Source organism: Schistocerca gregaria, chromosome 4 (genome assembly GCF_023897955.1).
Source record: "Schistocerca gregaria isolate iqSchGreg1 chromosome 4, iqSchGreg1.2, whole genome shotgun sequence".
Classification (NCBI taxonomy): Eukaryota; Metazoa; Arthropoda; class Insecta; order Orthoptera; family Acrididae; genus Schistocerca; species Schistocerca gregaria.
Genome location: NC_064923.1, coordinates 544,621,231 through 544,648,925, shown reverse-complemented (window position 1 = coordinate 544,648,925; position 27,695 = coordinate 544,621,231). Strand labels below are relative to the sequence as shown.

Genomic DNA, 27,695 nt, shown 5'->3' with positions numbered 1-27,695 from the left:
CCAGTCGGTAATCAAGGAAGTGGGGCACGCCCAGTGTATGTGCAATTGCAATTGCTGCATCAACATCCAAAAGACGAAGTTCAGTTTAAATTGCACTTTCTGGGAACTGTTGCCGAAATAATGGGCATGTGATCGGTGAAACTTAACAGTTCAAATATCTAGGTGTTCAGATAGATAGTAAACTGTCATGGAAAGCCCACATTGAGGATTTTGTTCAAAGATTTAATGCTGCCATTCGAACAGTATCCGTAGTGAGTGATCGTTCGACACAAAAATTAGTCTATTTTGCTTACTGTTATTCGCTTATGTCGAATGGTATGTTATTTTGGGGTAACCCTTCTCATTCTAAAAGGAAATTTATGGCTCAGAAACGGGCGGTTCGGGCAATAAGTGGTGCAAGTTCGTGAACACCTTGTCGATCCCTGCTACTAGTCTGGATATTTTGACATTGGTCTCTCAATATGCAGGGTGTTTGGGAAGGAAAGGTCAATATTTTACACAGTGGTAGTATAAGTAATAGTGAACAAAAAAATGTTACGTGAACATAGGTCCGCAAGTGCTTCGTTAGAGAGATATGGGTATTTAAAGGAACTTTAATTCTGCAAAATTGATCTGCACAACGTCAATGTATACGCAATACAACTGGACAGTAGCGTGATTTTCTTGAAAACAATGTTACAGAGAAGTACAGTTATGTTACACATTTTTACATAATGTTTATTTACTTTGCATTTAGTGCATAATGCATTAAAATATGCGTGTTACATGTATCCAATTGAAAAAGACGTACCACGTCTTTTACAAACGGCTTTAACACTTATCGTACAGATAGTGTACAGTTCACAGAACATGTTCGAATATCCCACCATGAACGTCAATGCACTTTTGGGCTCTAACGATAACGTGTTGTGTTGCTTGTTCAATTGCCTGTGTTCATTCCTAATCAATTCAGCAGCGTCCATTACGCAACGAAGCAATTCATTTCGTGTATTTACCTTCACTCTGTGCACCTCTGATTTCATCCAACGCCATGAACAGAAATCTAAAGGTGTGAGGTTATGTGATCTTGGAGGCCCGTTAATAGTACCGCCACGGCCAATCGAGCAATTAGAGTAGGTGCGGTTGAGATGGTCCCTCACACGTAAGGTAGCATGTGGAGGGGTACCGTCATGTTGAAAGTACATTTCAGTTTGCTTGGCTAAAGGAACGTCATCCAATAGTTCCACAGTGAATTTTCCAAAAAATACGGGTAACTCTCTCCCGTCAATCGCTGGTTGATAATAAATGGACCTATCAAAAGGTTACCGATCATGCCGCACCAAACATTCATGCCAAACGAACTTGGAACTTACTACCTACTGAAGCGTGTGTATTTCCCGTGACCATCAATGATTATTGCGTGTGTCGTTCATTCCATGTCGTGAAAACTGGGCATCGTCAATAAATAGTATGTATGGAAACAAATGACTATTCTCAATTACCCAATAACAGAATTGGCTGCATTGTCGCCGACGTGGAGATTTCGGACACGCTCTTTATGAAATGAATACAGGTTTTCCGCGTGTAATGTTTCCCATACACGTGTCTGTGGAACATTCATACGCAGGGAAATTCTTCGTGTGCTCGTATGGGGACTTCGCTCAACACTTGCGATAATTTCTTCCTGTTCTTGCAAAGTTGTTGACGTGCACTCTCGGACGAAAAGCCTGTTGCACGCAAAGTGATAAACACTAAGGTAAACAACCAGTGATCAGGTAATCGTCGAGTCGGAAAGCGCCTGTGGTATTCTTCTCTTGCACCGGTAGCACTACCTTCACAGAAGCCATAAACATACACCATATCTGCGTATTCCTACACTACACAGCTAACCGATCCGTCGCCGGTACACTACACAATGCGGTTACACCGCACAGCTGCGCAAACAACGGCTGATAGTACTACATACTACGTAGGTCACATGACCGTAATACGTGGTAGGTTGCATAGCGTAAACATGGCATGTACCCGTGCATTGTTTGTAAGAAAATCACGTTACGGTCCAGTTATATTGCACTTTGTGCACATCAATTTTGCAGAATTAAAGTTCCTTTCAATACCAATAACTCCCTAACGAAGCATTTGCGGGCCTATGTTTACATAACATTTTTTGTTCAGAATTATTTATACTATCACTGTGTGAAATAGAGATCTTTCCTCCCCAAACACATTGTATATATTCTTTATTGTCGTTTCTTGTTAACAATATCTGCGTATTCCCAAGAATAAGCAGCTTTCACTCAGTTAATACTCAGTAGATATCCAACCTGTATTTGGATCGGACTTCCTTAACTCCTGTGCAGAAAGGTGTTACAGTATACTGCTGCATCCAGTTTCAATAAGCCACCACCAGAATTCAAGAATCTTAGCAGTAATTCACGCGCTTTCAAATCAAAACCGAAGAGTTTTCTAATGGGTCACTCCTTCTATTCTGCTGAGGAGTTCCTTGAAAAATTAATCTGATTCGTGTGCTATATTGTTGACTGCGTTTACTTAAACTTATGGTCTGACTTTTTTCGGGTCTATAAACATTTTATTTTTATCTGTTATTACTTTTATTTTGTAATTTCATTTACTGACACGTTCCATGACCTTGGATACTTGCTCCTCAATTTCGCCCTACGGAACTTGACGTGAAAATAGATTAATAAAAAAATAAGTGAGAAGTGAAATACTGAATGGAAAGTTCTGTGTGCTGTGAAGGAATCTGAATAGTTTCCAAGACGTTGTGGGAACTCAGTTCACGTTGTCGTTCTCTGCTACTTGTAATCTCTCAGGATGCGAAACTAATGCTACATCCTGTATTTGTGTCTCGAACTCTGTCGACAGCTTACAAATTTAGCGCCGCCAACTGAAGTGATAAAGGTACTAGTTTCCAACACATGATCTTATTGCCTTTTGAAGGGGCAATTTCAGCTTCTCATTATAAATATATGTAGTGTTTGGAGTAGAAGTACAAATATTTCTGTTGATGCCTGAGGACAGTGTGCTGAACAACATTACATCAATATTGACTTCATTTTCAAACTAGTAATTATAACCATTCCGGGTAGTATGTTTTATATTAGTCAGTACCTCCAAGTACATATGGCAAAGTGAGTCATTGATGTTTATTTTCCCCTAGACAACAGGGCAGGTATTGAAGTGTAGATACGTGGATGCAAAACGGGTAGTCTGTACTGACAGGCGTGGTCCATTTCGCGGCACAGTAACGACCTAGCAGGAAATATCAGGTAGTAAATTTTGTGATGTGTTTATGGGAAGACTGTTGGACACAGAGAAAAAAACAACCAACAAACTGAAGTGAGTACATATTAAGGTGCCAGTGATAACAATATTTGTACCTATACCCCTAACACCCTATATACACAGGGTGGTCCATTGATAGTGGCCCGGAGAAATATCTCACGAAATAAACATCAAACGAAAAAACTACAAAGAACGAAACTCGTCTACCTTGAAGGGGGAAACCAGATGGCGTTGTGGTTGGCCCTCTAGATGGCGCCGCCATAGGTCAAACGGATATCAACTGCGGTTTTTTCTTTTTTCTAAATAGGAAGCCCCATTTTTATTACATATTCGTGTAGTACGTAAAGATATATAAATGTTTTAGTTGGACACTTTTTTCGCTTTATGATAGATAGCGCTGGAATAGTCAGAAACTTATAAGTACGTGGTATCACGTAACATTCTGCCAGTGCGAACGGTATTTGCTTCGTGATACATTACTTGTGTTAAAATGGACCGTTTACCAATTGCGGAAAAGGTCAATATCGTGTTGATGTATGGCTATTGTGATCAAAATTCCCAACGGGCGTGTGCTATGTATGCTGCTCGGTATCCTGGACGACATCATCCAAGTGTCCGGACCGTTACCGTGACCGGATAGTTACGTTATTTAAGGAAACATCAAGTGTTCAGCCACATGTGAAACATCAACCGCGACTTGCAACAAATGATGATGCCCAAGTAGGTGTTTCAGCTGCCGTCGCGGCTAATCCGTACATCAGTAGCAGACAAATTGCGCGAGAATCGGGAATCTCAAAAGCGTCAGTGTTGAGAATGCTATACCAACAGCAATTGCACCCGTACCATATTTCTATGCACCAGGAATTGCATAGTGACAGTTCTGACACTGGGGACAAGAGAAATTACGGGACGATGACAGATTTTTTGCACGCGTTCTATTTAACGACGAAGTGACATTCACCAACAGCGGTAACGTAAACCAGCATAATATGCACTACTGGGCAACGGAATATCCACGATGGGTGCGACAAGTGGAACATCAACGACCTTGGCAGGTTAATGTATGGTGCGGCATTGTGGGAGGAAGGATAATTGGCCCCCATTTTATCGATGGAAATCTAAAGGATCAATGTATGCTGATTTCCTACGTAATGTTCTACCTATGTTACTACAAGATGTTTCACTGCATAACAGAATGGCGATGTACTTCCAACATGATGGATGTCCGACACATAGCTCGCGTGCGGTTGAAACGGTATTGAATAGCACATTTCATGACAGGTGGATTGGTCATCGAAGCACCATACCATACCCCGCACCTTCACCGGATCTGACGTCCCCGGATTTCTTTCAGTGGCGAAAGTTGAAGGATATTTGCTATCGTGATCTACCGACAACGCCTGACAACATGCGTCAGCGCATTGTTAATGCATGTGCGAACATTACGGAAGGCGAACTACTCGCTGTTGAGAGGAATGTCGTTACACGTATTGCCAAATGCATTGAGGTTGACATACATCATTTTGAGCATGCGTTCTCAGAAATGATAAATTCACAAAGGTACATGTATCACATTGGAACAACCAAAATAAAATGTTCAGACGTACCTACGTTCAGTATTTTAATTTAAAAAGCCTACCTGTTACCAACTGTTCGTCTAAAATTGTGAGCCATATGTTTGTGACTATAACAGCGCCATCTATCACAAAGCGAAAAAAGTAGTCCAACTAGAACACTCATATTTCTTTACGTACTACACGAATATGTTTTAAAAAATTGAGTTTCCTATTTCAAAAAACGCAGTTAATATCCGTTTGATCTATGGCAGAGCCATTTAGCGGGCCAACCATAGCGCCATTTGGTTTCCCCCTTCAAGCTAGACAAGTTTCGTTCTTCGTAGTTTTTTCGTTTGACGCTTCTTTCGTGAGATATTCGGCCCGGTCACGATTAATGTACCACCCTGTATATAAATGGAGCCCTTTCCTATGGGTCGTCAGACGCATTTTCTCTGATGTTTCCGCAGATATTTGCAGTTTCATTTTTTTAATCTGTAGCTGGAGTCAGCCCGAACAAATATTGCTCATCAAGTCTTTCACGTGACACCAAGTGCCGAGAGAAAACGTTGGTTTGTTTCTCGTTACGAACAAAATTATTTTGAGAGCGGAATTTTATGGGCCCGTTCGATTGTGCGGTCCCAAACTGGTCTATTGCCATATTCCTTTTATCGATCTGCATTAACAGGGACAGCAAAGCGAGCCGAATAACAAGTGCTGCAACAGCAGAAGGACATCCTAGGCACACGCTTACTCCTACCAGCGCAGAGCAGTGCTGCTCATCAACTATTGCTGGAGTTCAGGTTTTTCTTCGTGTTTTCTGTCCCTATTAATACATACCGATGAAACAGATATTGCAATAGATTAATGTGGGACCGCTCCATCGTATCGGCGTGTAAAATGCCGTATTAAAAATTATTTTGCTCGTAACGAGAAATAAACCCTGTCGGCACTGGGAGTCGCATGAATGATTTGATGAACAGTATTTTTTGGGCCCGCTCCGGGTACACAACGCAAAAACTAAATTGCGGTATCTACCGAAACACCAGAAAATACGCACCTGATGAATCGTAGGAGAGACACTCTATATACCCATATGTATGGTTATATAAAAATGGATATATGTGCGTAAGTGTTTGTGTATACGGTGCATATGCATCACATCTCCTCCTGAAGCACTGGACCAATTTGAACCCAGCTTTGTACGCAAATACTTAATGTCAGGCAATAATCGCTGTGGCAGTAAGAACCACCTACCTATCAAAGTGGTAGGGGGGAAAACGAAGCGTTGGCTGTGACGCGTGAATTCCAAGACTTTATTCACCCAGTATTTGTAAATGAGAGCGCTTACAGATTTTCAACAAACTTTACACATAATCTCAAACCTTTACGATACAACTCCTGCAAAATGATGAAATGATAAAAAGTTTATCGCTTACTATTACTTCGCTGTTCGTCCTGTAAAAATACCATATGAAACATGACGTCATAATTTATTACTTCTTTACTGCCAATTGTAATCACAACACATTTTGCAGACAGTACGCACATATTTGTCGCTGTATCTACCTACAATACTGTATAATTGTATGACACGTAGTTCAGGAGATATGACGTCGTAAACAATGATTTTCTTGACCCTGCCGCATCATGCATGACGTTTAAATTTATTTCCTTGCTATTAACACTAAGCACAATAAATTTCGCAGACGCTATCCACACACATTGTTGAATGCACCTACAAAATTATATCACTGTATGATACTTGGTTCAGGAGATATCACGCCGGCCGAAATGGCCGAGCGGTTCTAGGCGCTACAGCCTGGAACCGCGAGACCGCTACGGTCGCAAGTTCGAATCCTGCCTCGGGCATGGATGTGACTGATGTCCTTAGGTTAGTTAGGTTTAAGTAGTTCTAAGTTCTAGGGGACTGATGACCTCAGAAGTTAAGTCCGATAGTGCTCAGAGCCATTTGAGCCAAGATATCACAGCATAAACGTTAAACACAGAGCCAGACTGCGAAGCATGGGTATGGACGCACAGCTATAAATAAATACCCGGGCAACACCCAGCTTCTCTGCTAATACACTCCTGGAAATTGAAATAAGAACACCGTGAATTCATTGTCCCAGGAAGGGGAAACTTTATTGACACATTCCTGGGGTCAGATACATCACATGATCACACTGACAGAACCACAGGCACATAGACACAGGCAACAGAGCATGCACAATGTCGGCACTAGTACAGTGTATATCCACCTTTCGCAGCAATGCAGGCTGCTATTCTCCCATGGAGACGATCGTAGAGATGCTGGATGTAGTCCTGTGGAACGGCTTGCCATGCCATTTCCACCTGGCGCCTCATTTGGACCAGCGTTCGTGCTGGACGTGCAGACCGCGTGAGACGACGCTTCATCCAGTCCCAAACATGCTCAATGGGGGACAGATCCGGAGATCTTGCTGGCCAGGGTAGTTGACTTACACCTTCTAGAGCACGTTGGGTGGCACGGGATACATGCGGACGTGCATTGTCCTTTTGGAACAGCAAGTTCCCTTGCCGGTCTAGGAATGGTAGAACGATGGGTTCGATGACGGTTTGGATGTACCGTGCACTATTCAGTGTCCCCTCGACGATCACCAGAGGTGTACGGCCAGTGTAGGAGATCGCTCCCCACACCATGATGCCGGGTGTTGGCCCTGTGTGCCTCGGTCGTATGCAGTCCTGATTGTGGCGCTCACCTGCACGGCGCCAAACACGCATACGACCATCATTGGCACCAAGGCAGAAGCGACTCTCATCGCTGAAGACGACACGTCTCCATTCGTCCCTCCATTCACGCCTGTCGCGACACCACTGGAGGCGGGCTGCAAGATGTTGGGGCGTGAGCGGAAGACGGCCTAACGGTGTGCGGGACCGTAGCCCAGCTTCATGGAGACGGTTGCGAATGGTCCTCGCCGATACCCCAGGAGCAACAGTGTCCCTAATTTGCTGGGAAGTGGCGGTGCGGTCCCCTACGGCACTGCGTAGGATCCTACGGTCTTGGCGTGCATCCGTGCGTCGCTGCGGTCCGGTCCCAGGTCGACGGGCACGTGCACCTTCCGCCGACCACTGGCGACAACATCGATGTACTGTGGAGACCTCACGCCCCACACGTTGAGCAATTCGGCGGTACGTCCACCCGGCCTCCCGCATGTCCACTATACGCCCTCGCTCAAAGTCCGTCAACTACACATACGGTTCACGACCACGCTGTCGCGGCATGCTACCAGTGTTAAAGACTGCGATGGAGCTCCGTATGCCACGGCAAACTGGCTGACACTGACGGCGGCGGTGCACAAATGCTGCGCAGCTAGCGCCATTCGACGGCCAACACAGAGGTTCCTGGTGTGTCCGCTGTGCCGTGCGTGTGATCATTGCTTGTACAGCCCTCTCGCAGTGTCCGGAGCAAGTATGGTGGGTCTGACACACCGGTGTCAATGTGTTCTTTTTTCCATTTCCAGGAGTGTATATATACAGGGTGAGTCAACTGCCCCTACCCATGGGTTAATGCAACGCGCAATGCCTTCAAATATCACACCCAAAATTGTCATATTCTCTCCCTCACTACATGCAGACTGTAGAGTCCTATGCAAGAAATGAACAAGATCGTGGTGGTTTGACGGGAAGAACACTAGATTCGGGGCCTGCAGTTCCTCGCTTCAAATTCGGGATTTTTTCCTCATTCTATTGCCTCCAGGACATACCCAGGTCCACTCAGCCCGTTGTGAAAATTGGTACGCGGACATTTCCCGGAAGGTGGGGGCGGGGAGGAGGGAGGGGGCAGGGGGCAGGGTAAAAGACGGCCAGGGTGAGAGCGACGCACCACCACTCCCCCGCCTATTCCTGCAGCGATTAGAAGGGGTGCACCCTACACCCGCATTTTGGAGGACGACGGTTCAAATCCCTGTCCGACCATTCAGGTTCAGGTTTTCTGTGAGTTCTCTAAAACTCTCCAGGCCAGTGCCGGTAGGGTTCATTTGAAAAGGGAACGCTCCATTTCCTTCCTCATCCTTCCGTAATCCGAATTTGAGCTCCGTATCCTATACCCCTGTGTGTCCAGACATCAAAATCTAATGTTCCTTCCTTTCTTTTTTCCCTTCCTTTCTTCCTTGCACATGCACTGAAGTCGACAGGCTGGTCACGGGTACGCGCCACAGACTCTACCTAGGTGTTGCGCTGCAGCAGAAGAATGGAAGGCTTGCTTGATTATATGTGTTACTCTTATCAATATTCATTAGAAAAAGAAAACACCTAGCAAAGTAATTCTGAGGTGCCACCCCCTACTTTAAACGAAATAAGCAAAGGCGTTACCGCCGGTTATCAAAATTTAAAATGGATTTCAACTAAAACCTCTCAAATCGATTTCTTCAATTTACAATCAAACTTGGAGACTGCCTTCTGCAGGCTATTGAAAACTTGTCAAAGTTCCCCACAGGTAGCAAGTAGATATCGGGATTCCTGTTGACATGATTGTGCCCCCCCCCCTCCCCCCACCTTGCCCCAGCAGCAGTCATGGGTTCGGCCAACTGATCACTGATATTCTCTATCCTCTCGGCACGAGAGCCACTGCCGCCGTGAATGTCCTGCGGCCTCCCACGCTGCTGCCACGGAATTCAGAATATCCTGCTGGCATCGTCAGAGCGGTGCAGCGTCCATAACAGAGCATTACCTATGTCAGTTATCACTGGAGGAGAAGAAGTCATGGTAGCCAACGGAAGGTAGCACATCCCACATTCATGTGACGATCATCCTGAACTATATTACATTCAGTTAATCGTAGATATAAATACCAGTCACACATCACGTTTTATACAGCAGGAGCGGAGTATTAGTATTACCTCACTTAAGCATGTTTGCACATCTCAGTACCATACATGTTAGTGAAAGGCGTGTGCACTTCAATCACATACTGGACAGGAAAAATTAAAATATTAGAATCGTGAAACGTGCCCTGTTGTTACCTATATGAAAAGTGTACAGTACGAAAAAAGGTGACAGCTTTGCACTGTGGAGTCTGAAAGAATTTAAAAAAAAGTGAGTTATACACTCTGCATATAAATAACTATAAGCGAAGCAAATTTTAATACTGATCACAATACTGTCGCACGTGACGGCTGCTCACAGCGCAGTCATCACGCTACGAGACCCACATCGCCTGTGACCTTACTTAATATAACCGTTCCCAGCCTCGCACAATGCCTATTGTTCCGTCCTAGTAACGTAATCCATAACAACCACATGTTGATGACAATGAGATAATCTGTGTAACCCGTCACTGGTTCGTCAAATAGAAGATTTATTTATCTCTTATTGTGGGTACTGCATGCAATGTTATTTCTGTGGGCGTAAAACTATAAAGCTTTGTGCAATATGTCTTATAAGCAAGTATAATTGTGTGCGATGGAACACACACACCGTAGGTCAATAGATGTGTTAAAAATCGCTATAAAAGCACATAGAGCTTCATCTCCTGACAGTAGACAAACAAAAGCTTAATGAAACAAGACTAGCCTGAGGAGAGCGATTCCGGTGGCATTCAATGAATTGCAAACTAAATTACTGCCAACTGATCTTGCTGAAAATCTTAAGAACTTTTGGTCGTATGTAAAGTCTGTAAACGGATCGAAATCGTCTTTTCAATCGTTCACAAACGGAAGATAACAAAGAGAAGATCGAAATGCTGAATTAGTTCCTCTGAAACTGTTTCACCGCGGTAGACAGTAACACGGTTCCTCCTTTCAATCATCGATCGAATGCCGAAACGGCAGATATTGAGAAAGCTATCGCGGGATAGAAAATCAACTACAACTGCGCAATACTGGAAAGGCAACTGGACAGAATAAGATACCCGTGAGGTTCTACAGCGATGGTGTGAAACAACTTATTCCCCTTTTAGCAGTAGTTATCGCACGTCACCGGGGCGACGAAGAAAAAAATTCAAGTCATTTCAGTTTTCAAGAGATGTCATTTGAGCCGGAAAATTATACTCGAAGATTTATATCGATGACATCAATCTGTTCTACAATTATGAAATATGTTTGGTGGTCACGCATTATGACGTTTTTTGCAGAACGAAAACCTGCTCTATGAAAATCAACATGGAATCCGCAGAGATCTTGCGAAGCTGAGGCCATTCCGTACGCCCAACTATCCAGAGCGCCGTAGAGCTCAACACGTCACTTACAACGCAAAAAAATCGACAGATGTACGGGTAGTTTCAAGAGTAATGGAGTGTGAAGGGACTGGTACTACGAGGGTTGTCCAGAAAGTAAGTTCCGATCGGTCGCAAAATGGAAACTAGTGGGAAAATCCGGTAAAGCTTTGCACAGATGTGTTCGGCCCGTCGATCGTGTCGCGTCGCTCTTTTCAGTTTTAAGTGAACACCGAGCACGTAAAGATGCTTAGGCAATAGCGTGTCCCGCCAAGTATGAGGGCCTGGTAAGAGACTTCGCCTGTGTCTTGCAGCCCACATAATACAACTGCCGAGCAGTTCCTTCTTCATGCCAATCGTTCAAATGGCCCTGAGCACTATAGGACTTAACTACTGAGGTCATGAGTCCCCTAGAATTTAGAACTACTTAAACCTAACTAACATAAGGACATCACACACATCCATGCCCGAGGCAGGATTCGAACCTGAGACCGTATCGCAGACTGAAGCGCCTAGAACCGCTCGGCCACTCCGGCCGGCTTCATGCCAATTCTCGGCCGTCCTCTGCAGGGGCAATGAAGACGCTCCTGCAATATTTCCGATGAGAAGTGTTTGATCACCCACAATACAGTCCGTAATTGGTTCCCCCTGTTTCTCATCTCTGCTCACAAGAACCGCTGGCTATGAAGACAAAATTTTCCCACATACAACGAGCTGCAGAACAGTGCAGATAACTGGCCGAAAGCATAGGCGGCTGTTTTATATGATGGAGATGTTGGAAAGTTCATACAACACTGTGACAAAACTCTAAGCTGGAGCGGCGACTATGTAGAGAAATAGGTGGAAGGTGTACCTAACTGTTGAAAATAAAACGTTGCTGGTTTTCACTGAGGTTTCCATACAGCGACCGATCGGAACTTCATTTCTGGACAACCCTCGTATTTCCGATTCGTATTAATAGTCTGATGGATAACGTTGGAAGCTCCACAAGACAATTCGTGGACGCTGCTATTGTCTACAGGCAGATTGCAACACCATAAGTTGGTGAAATGCAGGAAGGCCCGCAGAGGGCCGAAGGTTGGTTCAGGGACTGGCAGCTGGCCCTGAACGTAAATTAGTGTAGCGTATTGCGGATAAATAACAGAAGGTCACTACTGTACGATTACGCTATTGACGACAAATCACTGGAAACCGTAACTGCCGTAAAATAACTTTGAGTAACCATTCGAAGTGACCTAAAATGGAACGATCACACAAACCAAACAGCAGGAAAAAGCAGATCCAAAGTGAGACTCACTGGGAGAAATTGAAGGAAATGTAATTCATCCACAAAAGAAGTGCCTTACAAAATACTCGTCCTACCGATTTTTAAGTGCCGGCCGGAGTGGCCGAGCGGTTCTAGGCGCTTCAGTCTGGAATCGCGCAACCGCTACGGTCGCAGGTTCGAATCCTGCCTCGGGCATGGATGTGTGTGATGTCCTTAGGTTAGTTAGGTTTAAGTATTTCTAAGTTCTAGAAGACTGATGACCTCAGCTGTTAAGTCCCATTGTGCTCAGAGCCATTTGAAACATTTTTGATTTTTAAGTATTACTCATCAGTCTTGGGACCCTTACTACGTTCAATTAATAGAAGAGAGAGAAGATCCAAAGAAGAGCGGCGCGTTTCGCCGCGTGATCGTTTACTAGACGCAGGAGCATTATGGAGATGCTGAACAAATAGCAGTGATAGACGCTAAAGGAGTGGCGTTGTACTTTGTGGAGAAATTTACTGTTAACATTTCGAGAGCGTTCGCCTGAGAGTCCGATGACGTATTACTTCCTCCGACAGACGTCTCGCGGAATGATCACGACGAGGAAATCAGAGGAAATAAAACGTACCGATCTTGGCGCAGAACCATTCTTCTCACTCGTCATTCTTGAATGGAAGAGCAAAGGGGGAAAGAATAGTAGTAACAGAAGTACCCACGGCTATACACCCTAACGTGGCTACCAGGTCGTTACACTTAAAGTGCAGCTTTTCACAGAGGTGGGCCGTAATTATCGTATGGCAGTGAAACTTCGTAGAAATTCTGACGTGTTAATGCGGAACCAAAAAAACGGAGCTGTAAAAAAATTAGTTCCATTTCCGGCCACCAGATGCAAATCTGGCGCTGTCAACGCAAGAAAGACCTATAAAAATATTTCCATATGTAATGGATTATGAACGGACATGGAGAGAAATGGTGAAACACGTGAGTAAAGAACAATGTTGATGTAATCATTAACCTCTGCGTACACAATTTGTTCAATGTGAGCATCGGGAACATCAACAACAGGCTGTACAGCGCCAGATTTGCACCTGGTGGCCAAAATTGGAACTGATTTATTCCCAGTGTAAATCGACTCCGCATTAACGCTTTAGAATACCTACCAAGTTTCACTGCCATATGATAATCACAGCCCACACTGCTTCTCTGTGAGTACCTGCACTTTAATTGTAGACATCTGGTAGTTTATAAAGGTATCTTCAGATAGCAGCATACATTTCTCCTGCAATTGCACGTGTCTCAAAAATGGTTCAAATGGCTCTCAGCACTATGGGACTCAACTGCGGTGGTCATGAGTCCCCTAGAACTTAGAGCTACTTAAACCTAACTAACCTAAGGACATCACACACATCCATGCCCGAGGCAGGATTCGAACCTGCGACCGTAGCAGTCGCACGGTTCCGGACTGCGCGCCTAGAACCGCGAGACCACCGCGGCCGGCGCACGTGTCTCCTCTGTATCATTAAAATGATTATAATTCATGTAAATGCAATGAAAATTACAGGGAAAAATAACTTTTTCTGAAACAACAAAGGATACGTTTAGCCTTTCGCACAATATGTTGAATTTCGATAAATTCAAAGTACGTGCAGAGTTTTTAAGGCCTGTACCGACATAACGCGTCCAGGCCCACACGGAGTTCCGCGACGTTTAGCAGGTGCCGCGGCAACTGCCTCATAGTGGAAGCGATCAAAACGCTTGATTAGCGGGTTGCATGTGTTGAGCTGTTGATTGGCGGTAAAAGGTTTGGATGCGTGACACAGGGAGCGATATCCAAAAGTGAGCGATCTGGTCTGATAATGCAGTGCGATTTCATTTCATACTTCTATTGTTAGAAATTTTGTTCAGAAGTGCTTAGTTTAGATAATGCTGAGCTACTTCTTGCAACAGCGCTGTAAATTAATATGAAGAATAGATACTTTGGGTGCATGAAAAGCACACGGGTTAAAAAATTGCTCACCATCATGAGACAGCACTCTAGTCACATGTAACACCGCTTCTAGGCACGGTACAGCCTTAATTTGGAGAGGAAGAGAGTCCACGAGATTCTTTAAGTATGCCGCATTCAGCAAGAACTGGCACTGACGACTGGACCACGAATTATAACCCAGCAGAGCAGATGCTAACAGTTCCGCATCACCCGCTGCTACCAATAGTGACAGATAAATCATATGAGAAGAATATCGAAAGTCTTAACTGGCCAGTCTTGATGCAATGGGGTGCTTGAGTGATCGTCAGACCAGGAACGTTTGTTTCTCTGCGGAGGCCAATGTGATCTTCATATACATCTACATCTACATACTCACGTTTTACCACTACTATTCATTTCCTATCCCGGTCCAGTCACAAGTGTAGCGAGGGATAAACGGCCATCTATGTGCCTCGAACGAGCTCTAATTTCTCAAGCTATCGCGTTTTCTACGTTAAATATGCGTTGGGGTCAGTAGAATCTTTCTGCAGTCATCTCCTAATGCCGGTTCTCTAAATTTCCTGAATAGTGCTCCGTTAGAAGAAAGTCGTCTTCCCTATCGGGATTCCCATTTGAGTTCACATAGCATCTCCGTAATACTCTCACGTTCATCGGACCTAGCCGCGCGGTTTAGGGCGCCTTGCCTCGGTTAGCGCGGCTCACCCCGTCGGAGGTCGAGTCCTCCCTCGGGCATGGGTGTGTGTGTTGTCCTTAGCGTAAGTTAGTTTAAGTTTGATTAAGTAGTGTGTAAGCCTAGGAACCAATGACGTCAGCAGTTTGGTCCCATAGCACCTTACCACCACCCACCCATCGAACCTACCGGTACCAAACCTAGCAGCACCCCTCTGAATTGCTTCGATGACTTCCTTTAGTTCGACCTTGTGGGGATCCCAAATACTCGAGTATTATTCAAGAATGAGTCGCACTAGTGTTCAGTACGCAGTCTCCTTTAAAGTTAAGTTACCCTTTTTTAAACTTGCTCAATAAAACGAAATCGATCATTCAACTTCACTACTACTGTCTTTACATGCTCCTTCCATTTCTTACCGCTTTGCAACATTACGCCTAGACATTTAATGGGCGTGACTTTCATACAGCACACCATCAAAACTGTTTTTGAACTTTAGAAGACTGTTCTTCCTATTCACCTTAAATTTGTTTAAATGCAGAGCAAACTGCCATTCTTCAAACCAAATAGAAACTCTAAGACGTCCTGCGTCCTTCTAAGGTGACACAACTACGACACTTTCGCGTGTATTACGGGGTCATCAGGAAACAGTCGAAGATTGGTGCTCATCCTAGTCTTCATATCATTTTACATAAAGAGAATAAGAGTGGCCCTGTCACATTCCCATGGGGCACTCCTTCCATGGGGCACTCCTGACGGTATGCTTGTATCTGACAAACTCTCGTCACCGAGAACAAGGTACTGGTTTCTATTACTTAAGAGGACTTCGAGCCACTCACATATCTGGGAACCTATTCGGTATCCTCGGACCGTCGTAAATAATCTGCGATTATCTTACGTGTGTTAACAACATAAACACGAACATGTAAAAGAAAAGGCAACTCTTCGTCCACGACAGTGATGAAATGAACTTCAGGGGGAAAATTCACGGCAGCCTGAGAGAGCAGAGTCAGCACTCTAACAAAACACTTCTGGCTTCAGCTACATCCTCCACATAATGTAGGTTAAGTGCCTTATTCCACTGTCATTTTACTCAATGCTTTGCATCGTCTGAAAAGAGGAAAAACTGCTACTCGTCTCGTTGTTTGTTCCATTGACGACGTACAGTTTTGTGTGCCGCTGAGAGCGAAGGCCTTTTGCGAAATGCCAGACTTGAAACGTCCCTTGTACGTATTTCCCTTTTGCAGTGTTCTCTCGGAAAATGGCGCTCACTGACAGCGGTTTCTGACGGGTCACAAACTTATTGTTATCGACAGGGAGCGACACCCGTTGCGGTTGCTGTCGCTTAGGATCTTTTTACGATCAGTGTTCTCACCCCGTGGTGCGCTACTGTGAGTGATGCATCATTCCTCGTACACGCACTGCACGATTCGCGTTGTTGCTCGCCGTGGTCACGGGCCCGTCCCAATACGATATCTCCTTTCTGCCGTTCTCTCACGTGTCAACGTCGACCAGTCATATTGCCCTGATTCCATACAACCGACCGGTACGTACCCACTGATCTATTCCATAGCATAGTGGTGGAGAACCACACGACCATCTATAGCTCTTCAAAATAAATGTTCCCTTTTTAAGTGGAGCCGATTGTGACTGTATTTCCTATGGCTGACCATATTAAGGTTCTTATACAGTTCTCGTTTACATTAGCTGAAATCAAAGCATATTTGAAACATACGTAATACGTCATATCTTCTTGAAAATGTATTACTTATCTGATAGTAGCATTGTTATCACAGTAGAAATTAACAGAAAAGAATATGACATAAAAATTGGTAATTCAAACTAATAATTCCTAACTATATGACACACCTTTTATTCTATTGCCATAATTCTACTACATTTTAATGAAAGAGATGTTATTAAATTTTGCACCATGTTTAATTGGGACAGGTGCATTGTTTTGATAGAAAATTGTACCTAAATCTAAAAATTTCATACTTTCAGGAAAACGCAATTAAAGCTTTTGATACGATCTGTTCAGTCTACAATCAAAGTTAAAACACCCCAGATCCGTAGTTGTCAACGCTGCGGGTTTCTGTGCTTCAGCTTATGTTTGGAGGCGCTATTTTGAATTCTAGCCTCTTTCGTCACTTGTAGGGCACTTTTCTCAGCCTCCCTTTCCCGCAGCCCGGATTCTATGCTCATATCACTGAAAACTCTCAGCATGATGACTGACCCTGCACTGAAACACAACACTGCGTCCATGATACCAGTTTTCATGGTTTTGAGGCCCACAAATACTGTTTCAGAAAATCGTCCCCATACACATTTATTGAAAATTTCGTTTTGATTTTGAGTTTTCTTATGGGCGTATTTAGCATACAAGTTTTTGGTAGGTACAGGGTGACAATTATTGAGCTATATGAAATAGATCCGTCACAACTCCTGAGCGATTTATGTTAGGACGTTCAAACTGAATGGCTGTCCGCAGGGCATGATAGGAATTAGTATGCGCATGCATGGTTTGGTTTAGTGACTAAACCCACTTTTCCTTGGATGTGTTCGTCAACAAGCAAATTGGCGCATTTTGGGGACTGAGAATACGAATTTCGCGATCGAGAAGTTTCTTCACCACCAACTGGTGATTGCGTCATTCCTGAGCTGAAAACAACCATTCAGGAGGTCATCGACAGCTTCGATCTTCTGACACTTCAGTAGTCATGCAGAATATCGCTATTCTTCTGCGCCACATAATTGGCAATGATGGTAGGCATACAGAGCATGTCATAACCTAAATCCGAATATCTGTAGTGACGTTTACGTGTTGAGTAAAGTGCGTGCCCACCGTAGTTTGTAAGTCATTTACGTTTTTTTTTTTCATACAGTTCAGTATTTGCACACCCTGTAAGTCTCCATAGACAGGTCTTACAGCATCTGCATTTGATGTTTATGGGAGATGGTTGTGGCTCTATACATTACCAGATATTTACGCCGTAATTCCAGGTCCTTTGGGCAAAGACAACAACAGGGGTCCTGATCTGTAGCAATCCTGTGAAAGATCATGACCCACGGAGCTTTTCTTAGTTCTTCTAAATTATTAAATTTTATGGCCTTACTTGTGATCTGTAAGGATAAAATATAACTACAACGACAATGTTACTTCCTGAAATTAAGCATGTGCTTCACATCACTACCACCAGTAAAACGTAAAGTGAATTGGTGTTCAGTTGCTACTAGAGTTATACTTTAACAAATCTAAGCGTCTAAGGTTCTTAGTTTTGGTACACTACATAAATGACGTATTAAATAATAAGTTTAGTAGCATTGGAAGGAAAAGGAACATAAATAAATCTTTAAGAGAGAAATTGGGAGTCGAAGACTTCTCTTTGTTTCTTTTTTTTTTATTTGGACATAACTAGAAACGGTCATCATTCAATGTTAGTCCACTGTGTATTTTATATCCTTTAAGTAATAAAAATTATTGATCACGTAACTTTTGCGCTTTTATACAACCAAAGCATTTCCTTCTGATACAAGTACAGTTTACATGCAACAACATAAAAAGAAATACATTTAACTGTTGTTGTTATTTTGTATTCAATAGAACGTTCTGCATCATGATGAAAGGCATGAGTTTCCAGTTACTACAGTTACATTATATATATATATATATATATATATATATATATATATATATATATATAATTTTACGATACACGAATACTTACTTTACACACATATTTACGAACCTCTCAAGTTCCGATTACAGATGTTCAATATGTCGTCCATCAGCGACACGAACAATATAACATCGATACTCAAATTCCTCCCATACTCGGTCAAGCATTTCCTTCTCACTGGTGTTCTGGCAGTATGGATCCAGTTCAACTCTTCCCGGTTCTGTGGTAGTGGCGGTACATAAACGTTGTCTTTAGCGATACCCCACAGGAAGAAGTCAGACGCTGTCAAATCCGGTCACCGTGGAGACCAGCTAAGACATGCTAAGTCGCCAGCGCCTTGACGACCAATCCAACGATTCTGTACAGTTTCATTATGATATTCACGCACTTGGCGACTCTTTTTGAAAGATGAAGTTGTCTTCGTGCAGCCTCAGAAACAACCATTTTTGTAACATAGCGAGATACTGCTCACCGTTAACCGTGTTTCTATCAAAGAAGAATGAGCCATAAACAGATGATCGGGGTATCGCACAACACACATTGACTTTGGGCGAATCTCGTACATGTTCAACGGCGGCATGTGGGTTATGTAGGCCCCAAATTTGAACATTGTGATTGTTTATCTGACCACTAACGTGGAAAGTCGCTTCATCACCGAACAGGATGCGTTGTGCGAAAGTGTTATCATTGTCAATAGCATCAAAAATCTCGTTGCAAAATGCGACACGTTTTCGTTTGTCATCAGGACGCAGAGCTTGTAAAAGCTGTAACTTGTACGGCTTCATAACCAGCCGACGTCTCAAAACACGCCAAATTGTTGTTGCAGGCAGTTGTAACTCCCGACTGGCACGACGAGTTGATTTTGAAGAACTACGTTGGAAAGCAGTTTGAATCCGCGCAACATTTTCTTCAGGAACACGAGGGCGGCTAGGACTCTTTCCCTTTCATACACATACTGTATCTAAAAACTGTCAATACCATCTGCGAATGTTCCACTCATTCAGAGAATAAATTTGGTACATCAACCTCAAACGTCTTTGCACTGTAATCACGGAAATGCACTTCGCAAACTCGAGCACACAAAATGATTTCTACTGCGGAGTAGCCATTTTAAACATATGACGGTTACCAAGAAATACGGAAGACAACTGACATTTAGCGGCTATTAATATAAACTAGACTGGGTATTAGTTTCTCCAATAGCCGAGCCGAGGCGCAGCGACCGATAGGTTGGTCAAAATAATACAGAAGACAACTGACATTTAGCAGCTATTAATATAAACTAGACTGTGTATTCGTTTCTCCAATAGCCGAGCCAAGGCGTAGCGATCGATAGTTTGGACAAAATAATACTTTGTAACACGTTTTTTTTAAACGTCCTGTACTTTTGTTTTACTTTTCTTACCTTTCTGTTGAGGAAACTGCCTTTTCTTGCATTGTATGATAGATCTGAATTTTTTTAATCTTTACTACAAAATCCCTCTCTTTCGCGTTACAAACCAACAATTTTCGAATAAAACTGTAATTTAACATTGAAAGTTTAAATTTTCCTTTAAATACGGTTTACTTATAATAGTCTGCGGTAGACTACAGTAGTTTTAAGACTCTAGCTGTTACCTACACTTGCTTGTCATTGCGGGGACCAACTTGCAACGCAATAGCTGAAGAATAAATAAAGACAAAGTCTGTTGCAGCCGGGATAAACGCAGCTGAACTGACGAAATGGAATGTGCCGTTGCCTAGAAAATGCTCTCTCTTTCCTGTCGATATGCGCCAAACATACAAATTCCATACATGTTCTTAGTTGCTGACGAGTTTTCCGAGCTGTATCACCGAGACCGAGGAAACTTTTCGGTCCCTAACGTTTCGTCCAGAACTGCACAGAGGACAGGCATGAGGCAAGATTAAGCGTCGCCAGGATCATCTCCGACGTCCAGCGCAGATCTGGACTAAACGTCAAGAACTGAAAAGTTTCCTCGACCACGGCCATATAGCCCGGACGACTCATTAGCAACTATGACTATTCTTGATCAGGAGGGAGTGGGGTATCACTTGACACAATGAAAAATATTCGCTTACTGAGTCTCTTAATGGGGCGCCTGAAGTGTTGAGCTGAGCCAGCGTTACAGCGCGGCAGTGTGCGGTGTGTCGCAGGTGTGAGCCGCTGTGAACCACGGGCGCGTGCCGACCCGCTCCCGCCCGCCGCCCGCTCCCCATGCGGACATCGCTGCAGCTGCACAGGATAGGCAGAGCACCCCGCAAAAAGAAGACGACCGGCCCCCCGCGCCACCTTCCGCGTCTCGCCGTGTGCCCACCGCTGCCCTCAGATGGCTGACGGACGCAGGAAGCTGTCGCTCATGGTGCCGCTGCGCAAGGCCAGCATCGTGAGTACCGCTCTCTTGTCTACTCTGTATCTGGTGTGTGAGCGAGCGAGCGTATGTGTGTGTGTGTGTGTGTTCTAACAGGAGAGCTGCTCTACTCCTCACAGGTAGCAGCGCACCACCATCGCCGATTTGAGGAAGCACGATACTGTAGTGTACACGGTAGTTCCATTAACGTTTGCCTTTCAACAGTACAAGTTCAACGAAACAGCCACCACATCGTTTCTAAATACCTGAATTCAATCCTGCTGGATGTTAGGCGCCATCATTTTGAAACTAAAAGCAACACATCAACACCGACGTTTCCATCGTGTTTGCAGCTGTCCTCTACAGTCCAGCTAAGCCACTGAAAAAGATAGTCGAAACGTGGCTTAACACCCAAAAGGATTTTATAAAAATTGACGTCGATTTCGGGAGCCTATGAACGTACTGGGTGATCAAAAAGTCAGTATAAATTTGAAAACTGAATAAATCACGGAATAATGTAGATAGAGAGGTACAAATTGACACACATGCTTGGAATGACATGGGGTTTTATTAGAAACAAAAAAGTACAAACGTTGAAAAAATGTCCGACAGATCTGATCAGAATAGCAATAATTAGCATAGCAAAGTAAGACAAAGCAAAGATGATGTTCTTTACAGGAAATGCTCAATATGTCCACCATCATCCCTCAACAATAGCTGTAGTCGAGAAATAATGTTGTCAACAGCACTGTAAAACATGTCCGGAGTTACGGTGAGGTGTTGTCTTTCAGCATCTCTAGAGATGTCGGTCGATCACGATACACTTGCGACTTCAGGTAACCCCAAAGCCAATAGTCGCACGGACCTGGGAGGCCAAGCATGACGAAAGTGGCGGCTGAGCACGCGATCATCATTAAACGACGCGCGCAAGAGATCTTCCACGCGTCTAGCAATACATTGTTTTTTTTTTTTGTTCTAACAAAACCCCACGTCATTCCAAGCAAGTGCGTGTCAATTTTTAGCTCTCTATCTACATTATTACGTGGTTTATTAAGTTTTCAAATTTATACTGACTTTTTGATCACCCGGTATATCTTCACATTTTTATTTCCAGTTTCAATATTTTGTTGATACACGACCAACAACCTTTTGTAATATTTCTTGAAGCGTTTCTTGACAAATCTGTCTCAGATGCAGTACATACGTTTGACGACTGTATTAGAACCAACTGGTTCATGCTCAAGCCTGATCTACAGAGGCTACAAAAAGCAGTGCAAAGTTGTCAGCGAATACAAATGTAGAATTACAGTATGTACGGTTGAATTGTAACAGTAATTAATTATTTGAATTCAGACGTACTAGCACTGACATTGTATGATTTTAAAAACGATCATCAAAAAGTGGCAATAGATGCTTTACAAAGTATTCGTAAATGACTGTCACAATCAATGAACCTACGTCGCAAGTCAGAATCAAACTGCTTCTAGTTAGGTTGTGCCATATAGTTATGTTCTCCCCAATTCCGTTCAGTACCTCCTCATTAGTTACGTTATCTACTTATTTAATTTTCAGCATTCTTCTGTAGCACTACATTTGAACAGCTACTATTCTCTTCTTGCCTAAACTAACAAATTTGCCTTTCTACATAATATCCTTCACATCGGTCATCATCGGCTATCTTGCTATCCAAATAACAAAACTCATCTACTACTTTAACTGTCTCGTTTCGTAATGTAATTACCTCATCATCGTTTGATTTAATTCGACTGCATTCCATCATCCTTGTTTTGCTTTTCTTGATGTTCATCTAATACTTTCCTTTCAAGACAACGTCTATTCTGTTCAACTGCTCTTCCAAGTCCTTTGCTGCCTCTGACAGAATTACAATGTCAGCGGCAAACAAAATTTTCATTTCCCCTCTTTTAATTTTAATTCCTACTCCTCTTTCTTTGTTTCCTTTACTGGTTGCTCAATATACAAATTGAATAACATCGTGGATAACATTCAACCCAGTCTCACTTCCTTCTCAACCACGAATTCCTTTTCGTGCACCTTGACTCTTACAACTGCCGTCTGCTTTTTGTACAAGTTCTAATTAGCATTTCCCTCCCATTTTACTCCAGATACCGCCAGAATATCAAAGAGTGTTCCAGTCACCATTGTCAAAAGCTTTCTCTAAGTCTTTAAATTCTTTAAACTTAGGCTGTATTGGCCTCCAATTTGATTCTGACTTGCAAAGTAGCCACATGTTGATTGAGACAGTCATCTATGATTACTTCGTAAAGCATGTAGTGGCACTTCGGTGATCGTTTTTAAGATCAGACACTTCAGTGGTAGTAAAGCTGAATTTAAGTAATTAATTTTTGTTACATTTGAACTGTTCGTGTTGCAATTCTACATTTTGTATTCACTGTTCACTGACAACTATGTAATATTTTTTTGTAGCCTCAGCAGGTCAGGCTTGAGAATGAACCAGCTGATTCGAAACTGGTTGTCAAACAAGTGTACTGCAATTGAGACAGATTTGTTAATAAACGCTTCATGAGCATCACATTCTTGTTCGAGTCTTTCTAGCCTGTTTCCAATAATTACAGTTTATATTCTCGAAAGCTATTACTGACTAAAAGGTGACACTCATTTCAACTAGCTGCAGATCTACATGCAAAGAGAAAAGGAGAAGATTTGTAATTTATTTAAATCGTCTAGGCAATCAGGTAATGAAGCAGTAAAATTTAATACTAATAATGTATTGTTTCAACGTTCTTGATTATCAATAAGCGTACTCATGTCGGGAGTGTGTGTATTAGGTGTCACAATGTGACAAAACATGATGTAACACTGCCTGGGAATGATATGCTGATAAAAGCTGTTACAGCTGCCAATATTTTTCGTTAGTGATCTACCGGCGTCACCCTCTTGTGGACACGTATCTAATCATTTCTAGTTGCTCGTGTTCTCCGAAAACGCTCCGAGGAACCGTGTCAGATATATTTCCAAATTTTACACTTCACTTAATGAGTCAGGAAAAATGGTTTGAGAAAAAAGGAGTTTTGTTATAACGATCTTGTTAAGAGACTGAAGACTGAAGCTGATATTACCTTCCTAATGAATGGGAAGCTACTATTTTACATTTATTGATCCTCTATTAGCTTTCAAGTTCTGTTTCTATAGTAACGGCGTCTTTCTTGTACAGTGTACGTGAGAGAAATTAAGGTATTCGTATTTCCAAAAAAATTATCCATTTTCAGATGTTCTTTTTTATCTTTTAAAAGTAATAACGCATTACGTAATTTAAAAATATGATTATTATGTTCTGTGTCAAAGGAAGTGAGAAGTAAAACATAATGCTTGCAGTCAGTAACGAGTGTGTATTAAGTATCACAGTGTGACAAAACATGATGTAACACTGCCTGGGTATGATATGCTGATAAAAGCTGTTTCAGCTGCCAATATTTTTCGTTATTGATCTAGTCGCGTCACCGTCTTGTCGACACGTATCTAATCATTTCTATCTGCTCGTGTTCTCTTAAAATGCTCCAAGGAACCGTGTCAGATATATTTCCAATCTTTACATTCCGCTTAATGAGTCAGGATAAATGGTTCGAGAAAAAAGAATTATCCTTTTTTTTATAACGACCATGTTAAGAGATACAAGCCTGAAGCAGATATTACATTTCTAATGAATGAGAAGCTACTATTTTACATTTAGTGATCCTCTATTAGCTTGCCTATACGACAGCGGGCGAGAACTTCCCTTGTTTCCCTATAGCATTCAGGTTCTGTTTCTATAGTAACGGCGTCTTTCTTGTAAAGTGTACGTGATAGAAATTAAGGTATTCGTATTTCCTAATACTTTATCCATTTTTAGAGACTCTTTTTTATCTTTTAAAAGTAATGACGCATTACATAGTTTAAAAATGTCAATATTAATTTCTGTGTCAAAGGAAGTGAGAAGTAAAACATAATGCTTGCACTCAGTAACGATCTCAAATTCGCTGGTTCGTGTTTTCCTTGCATTACTGATGGTAAGCGTATATGGGCAATGAATGCTCTGCCAAACACGGCAGCGGTGTTTCAGAATGACGAAACAGTTAATGAATTCGTTACAGTTGTGAAAAAAAAACTGAGACTATATCTCGTTGAAGATAAAGGAGCCATCATTGCTTACTCCAGAATGCAGAAATTACTGTATGTGTCACAGAACAAGCATGTACATAATTCCATCAGCTTAGAATTAAACAAAATTCAGAAGCACGTATGCGTACAAAAAAAAATGCAATATTTCCGTTCTTCAGTCATAATGTATTATGTGTATTGCTGTTCATTTAACTCTATGATGAATCAAAATAATACCTCATAGTTCCAAGTCTAGGGGACTGATGACCTCAGATGTAAAGTCCCATAGTGCTTAGAGCCATTTGAACCATTTTGAATTCGAAAACAAGGAAAATATCTGCCGCGCAACTTAAGCGTTTCGAGAAATCGGAGACAGTGATTCAGATGCGTTGAAGATGTGTTTTACTGAGAACGTTGCCCAAGTCGGGTAAGGCCTGTATTCAGATCACAATCAACTCTCTGTGCAGGCGGTTTCGAGTCGCACTTCTTTTAACATTTTTTGCTCTTCGGCCAATGAAAACTGATACGGAATTGAACAAAAACTGAACATAAATTTCTTGGAAGCGGAGAAAAGTTTAATATCAAATGTACTTTGAGTTTTGTAATTGACTTCACCTGATGATGTAACTAACGTTACGAAACAGTGGTGCTTCTACATAAAGGAATCATACAGTTTCAGCAATATTTATATTCAACCTGATACTGAAATAACATAAATTTAGCTGTTCAACTTTTCCATTGCGGATGTTTAAGAATTTGTTCAATATACATACAAAAAACTGCAACTAGTCATGCTTTTAATTTTACTGTGAAGGACGAAAAAATGTCATCAGTCTATGCGCCCATTAACTCTAATAAGACTTATAGATGCTAGATGCATACTTTTTTAAATTTAATCTATGTATCTGGGGTAAAATATATATATATATATATATATATATATATATATATATATATATATATATATATATATATATATACGGCTAATCTAAACTTCGAATATTTCTCTAGCTGCTGTTCCATATGCCACGCCCATTTTCAGCATTTGGACACTCTACATAGTCACTGGTTTGAGTTACTTCTTGTTATTATACTGTTTCTTGCACAGAAAATCTGGAAATCTGCTTATATACAAGATGAGATTAATTAGACAGGTCGTACAGTGGGTATAAGCAATGTACCGGTTCTCTTAGTGAGGGAAGCGGAGCTTAGTATGTAACTATATGTGAGCGCATTGTACCATCTCCCCCCCCCCCCCTCCCCATTTAGAACTCTCTGTATTGCATACTCGCACATGCATACTGAAGGTATTCGTTACTTTTCCGCTGGCATATTTGGATGGATTCCTGGCTTTTTAGAGACAAAATATCAGCAGTTTTTGTTACCGTTTATCAGTCCTGTTGGAATCTATCTCGTAGCCGCCACCGTACAGCGATGTAACAGCTTGCTGATCGACCCTGCCACCATAGGAGTCACTTCACCGTGCGTCGACACCAGTTTATCAGACCTTTGTCTTCTCAAGTGTTAACAGGCGCTATCTTAGCTGGCTTACAGCAATTACACTATCTAGAGGTGTTCCCTGCTTATTACTGTAATTGGCACTACCACGAAAAGATATCTCCCTCACAGTGCGAATGTGCGGTATAATAAAATGTTAGCCCTAAATTTTCCTTTCGTTGAAGTTTGTTTCCAAATTATCGATAGGTTTAAGAATGCAAGACAATTGATGTAAGAGGTTTTAATGAAACAATACGGCAAAAAAGTAAACTCTGGCATTGTTGGGCCACATTGTAAATAAATAAGAAGTACCGTAATACTCAGATAATAACTCACATACTTTCTTTTTTGATGTTAATACATGGTACTGATAATGGGTTCCTACGATCCAAATTTTGTTTCGAAAAACTGTATTTTCTATGTTTTTACCTAAACATGTTTTCCAGCTGTAGGTTATCATTAGAGAATTGCCCAAAATTAGTTTATTTGGACTTAAACATCGGCAAAAATTATATTGTTTCAGTCTGAATTTAGGCCTATGCTGGTACTGCTGCGAAGAAGTCTACATGTATTTTTTTTTTTCAAGTTCTTATCATATTAAGTGGTCCTACCTTTCATCAGTTTTAGCGAACAGCGTGCATCTGAAAAAACATGGCGTTTCTGACGATGTATAGAAGAAAAAGGTTGGTTAACGGAGAGTATAAAGCAGTGTTTTGCAATAAAAAGTCTGAATAATATACAAAATGTAAAGACATGAGGAGTTGCTAATTTCCGATTTTTCTTAACAACTGCATTAATTCCTATTCCAAAATTTTTCTTTGGTTTTCTTTACTGCTTGCTCAACATACAGAGTGAATAACATCGGCGATAGGTTACAAAGCTATCCCACTCTCTTCTCAACCGTTGCTTCCCGTTCATGCCCTTCGACTCTTTTGTAATTTCCGTCTGGTTTCTGTACAAGTTATAAATAGCCCTTCTCTTCCATTCTACACCAGGTACCTCCAGAATTTCAGAGAGAGTATTCCAGTCAACGTTGTCAAAAGCTTTCTCTAAGTCTACAAATGCTATAACCGTAGGCTCGCCTTTCTTAAACCTACCTTCTAAGATAAGTCATAGAGTC

The 27,695-nt window shown here is 42.2% G+C and overlaps 1 protein-coding gene across 10 annotated transcripts in view; it reads left to right on the top strand.

Moving 5' to 3' along the window:
* The window catches only part of LOC126268165 (band 3 anion transport protein), an 811,429-nt gene that overhangs the window by 248,214 nt on the left and 535,520 nt on the right, over positions 1 to 27,695 (top strand). For 8 of the 10 annotated variants that reach the window (XM_049973749.1, XM_049973744.1, XM_049973747.1 and 5 more), the window contains one exon: positions 20,769 to 20,998. In XM_049973749.1, the coding sequence (XP_049829706.1) occupies positions 20,942 to 20,998 (57 nt within the window). In that variant the 5' untranslated portion in view covers positions 20,769 to 20,941. Of the gene's footprint in view, positions 1 to 20,743; positions 20,999 to 27,695 lie in introns of all 10 variants that reach the window. The other 2 variants (XM_049973746.1, XM_049973753.1) reach the window with 1 other exon arrangement.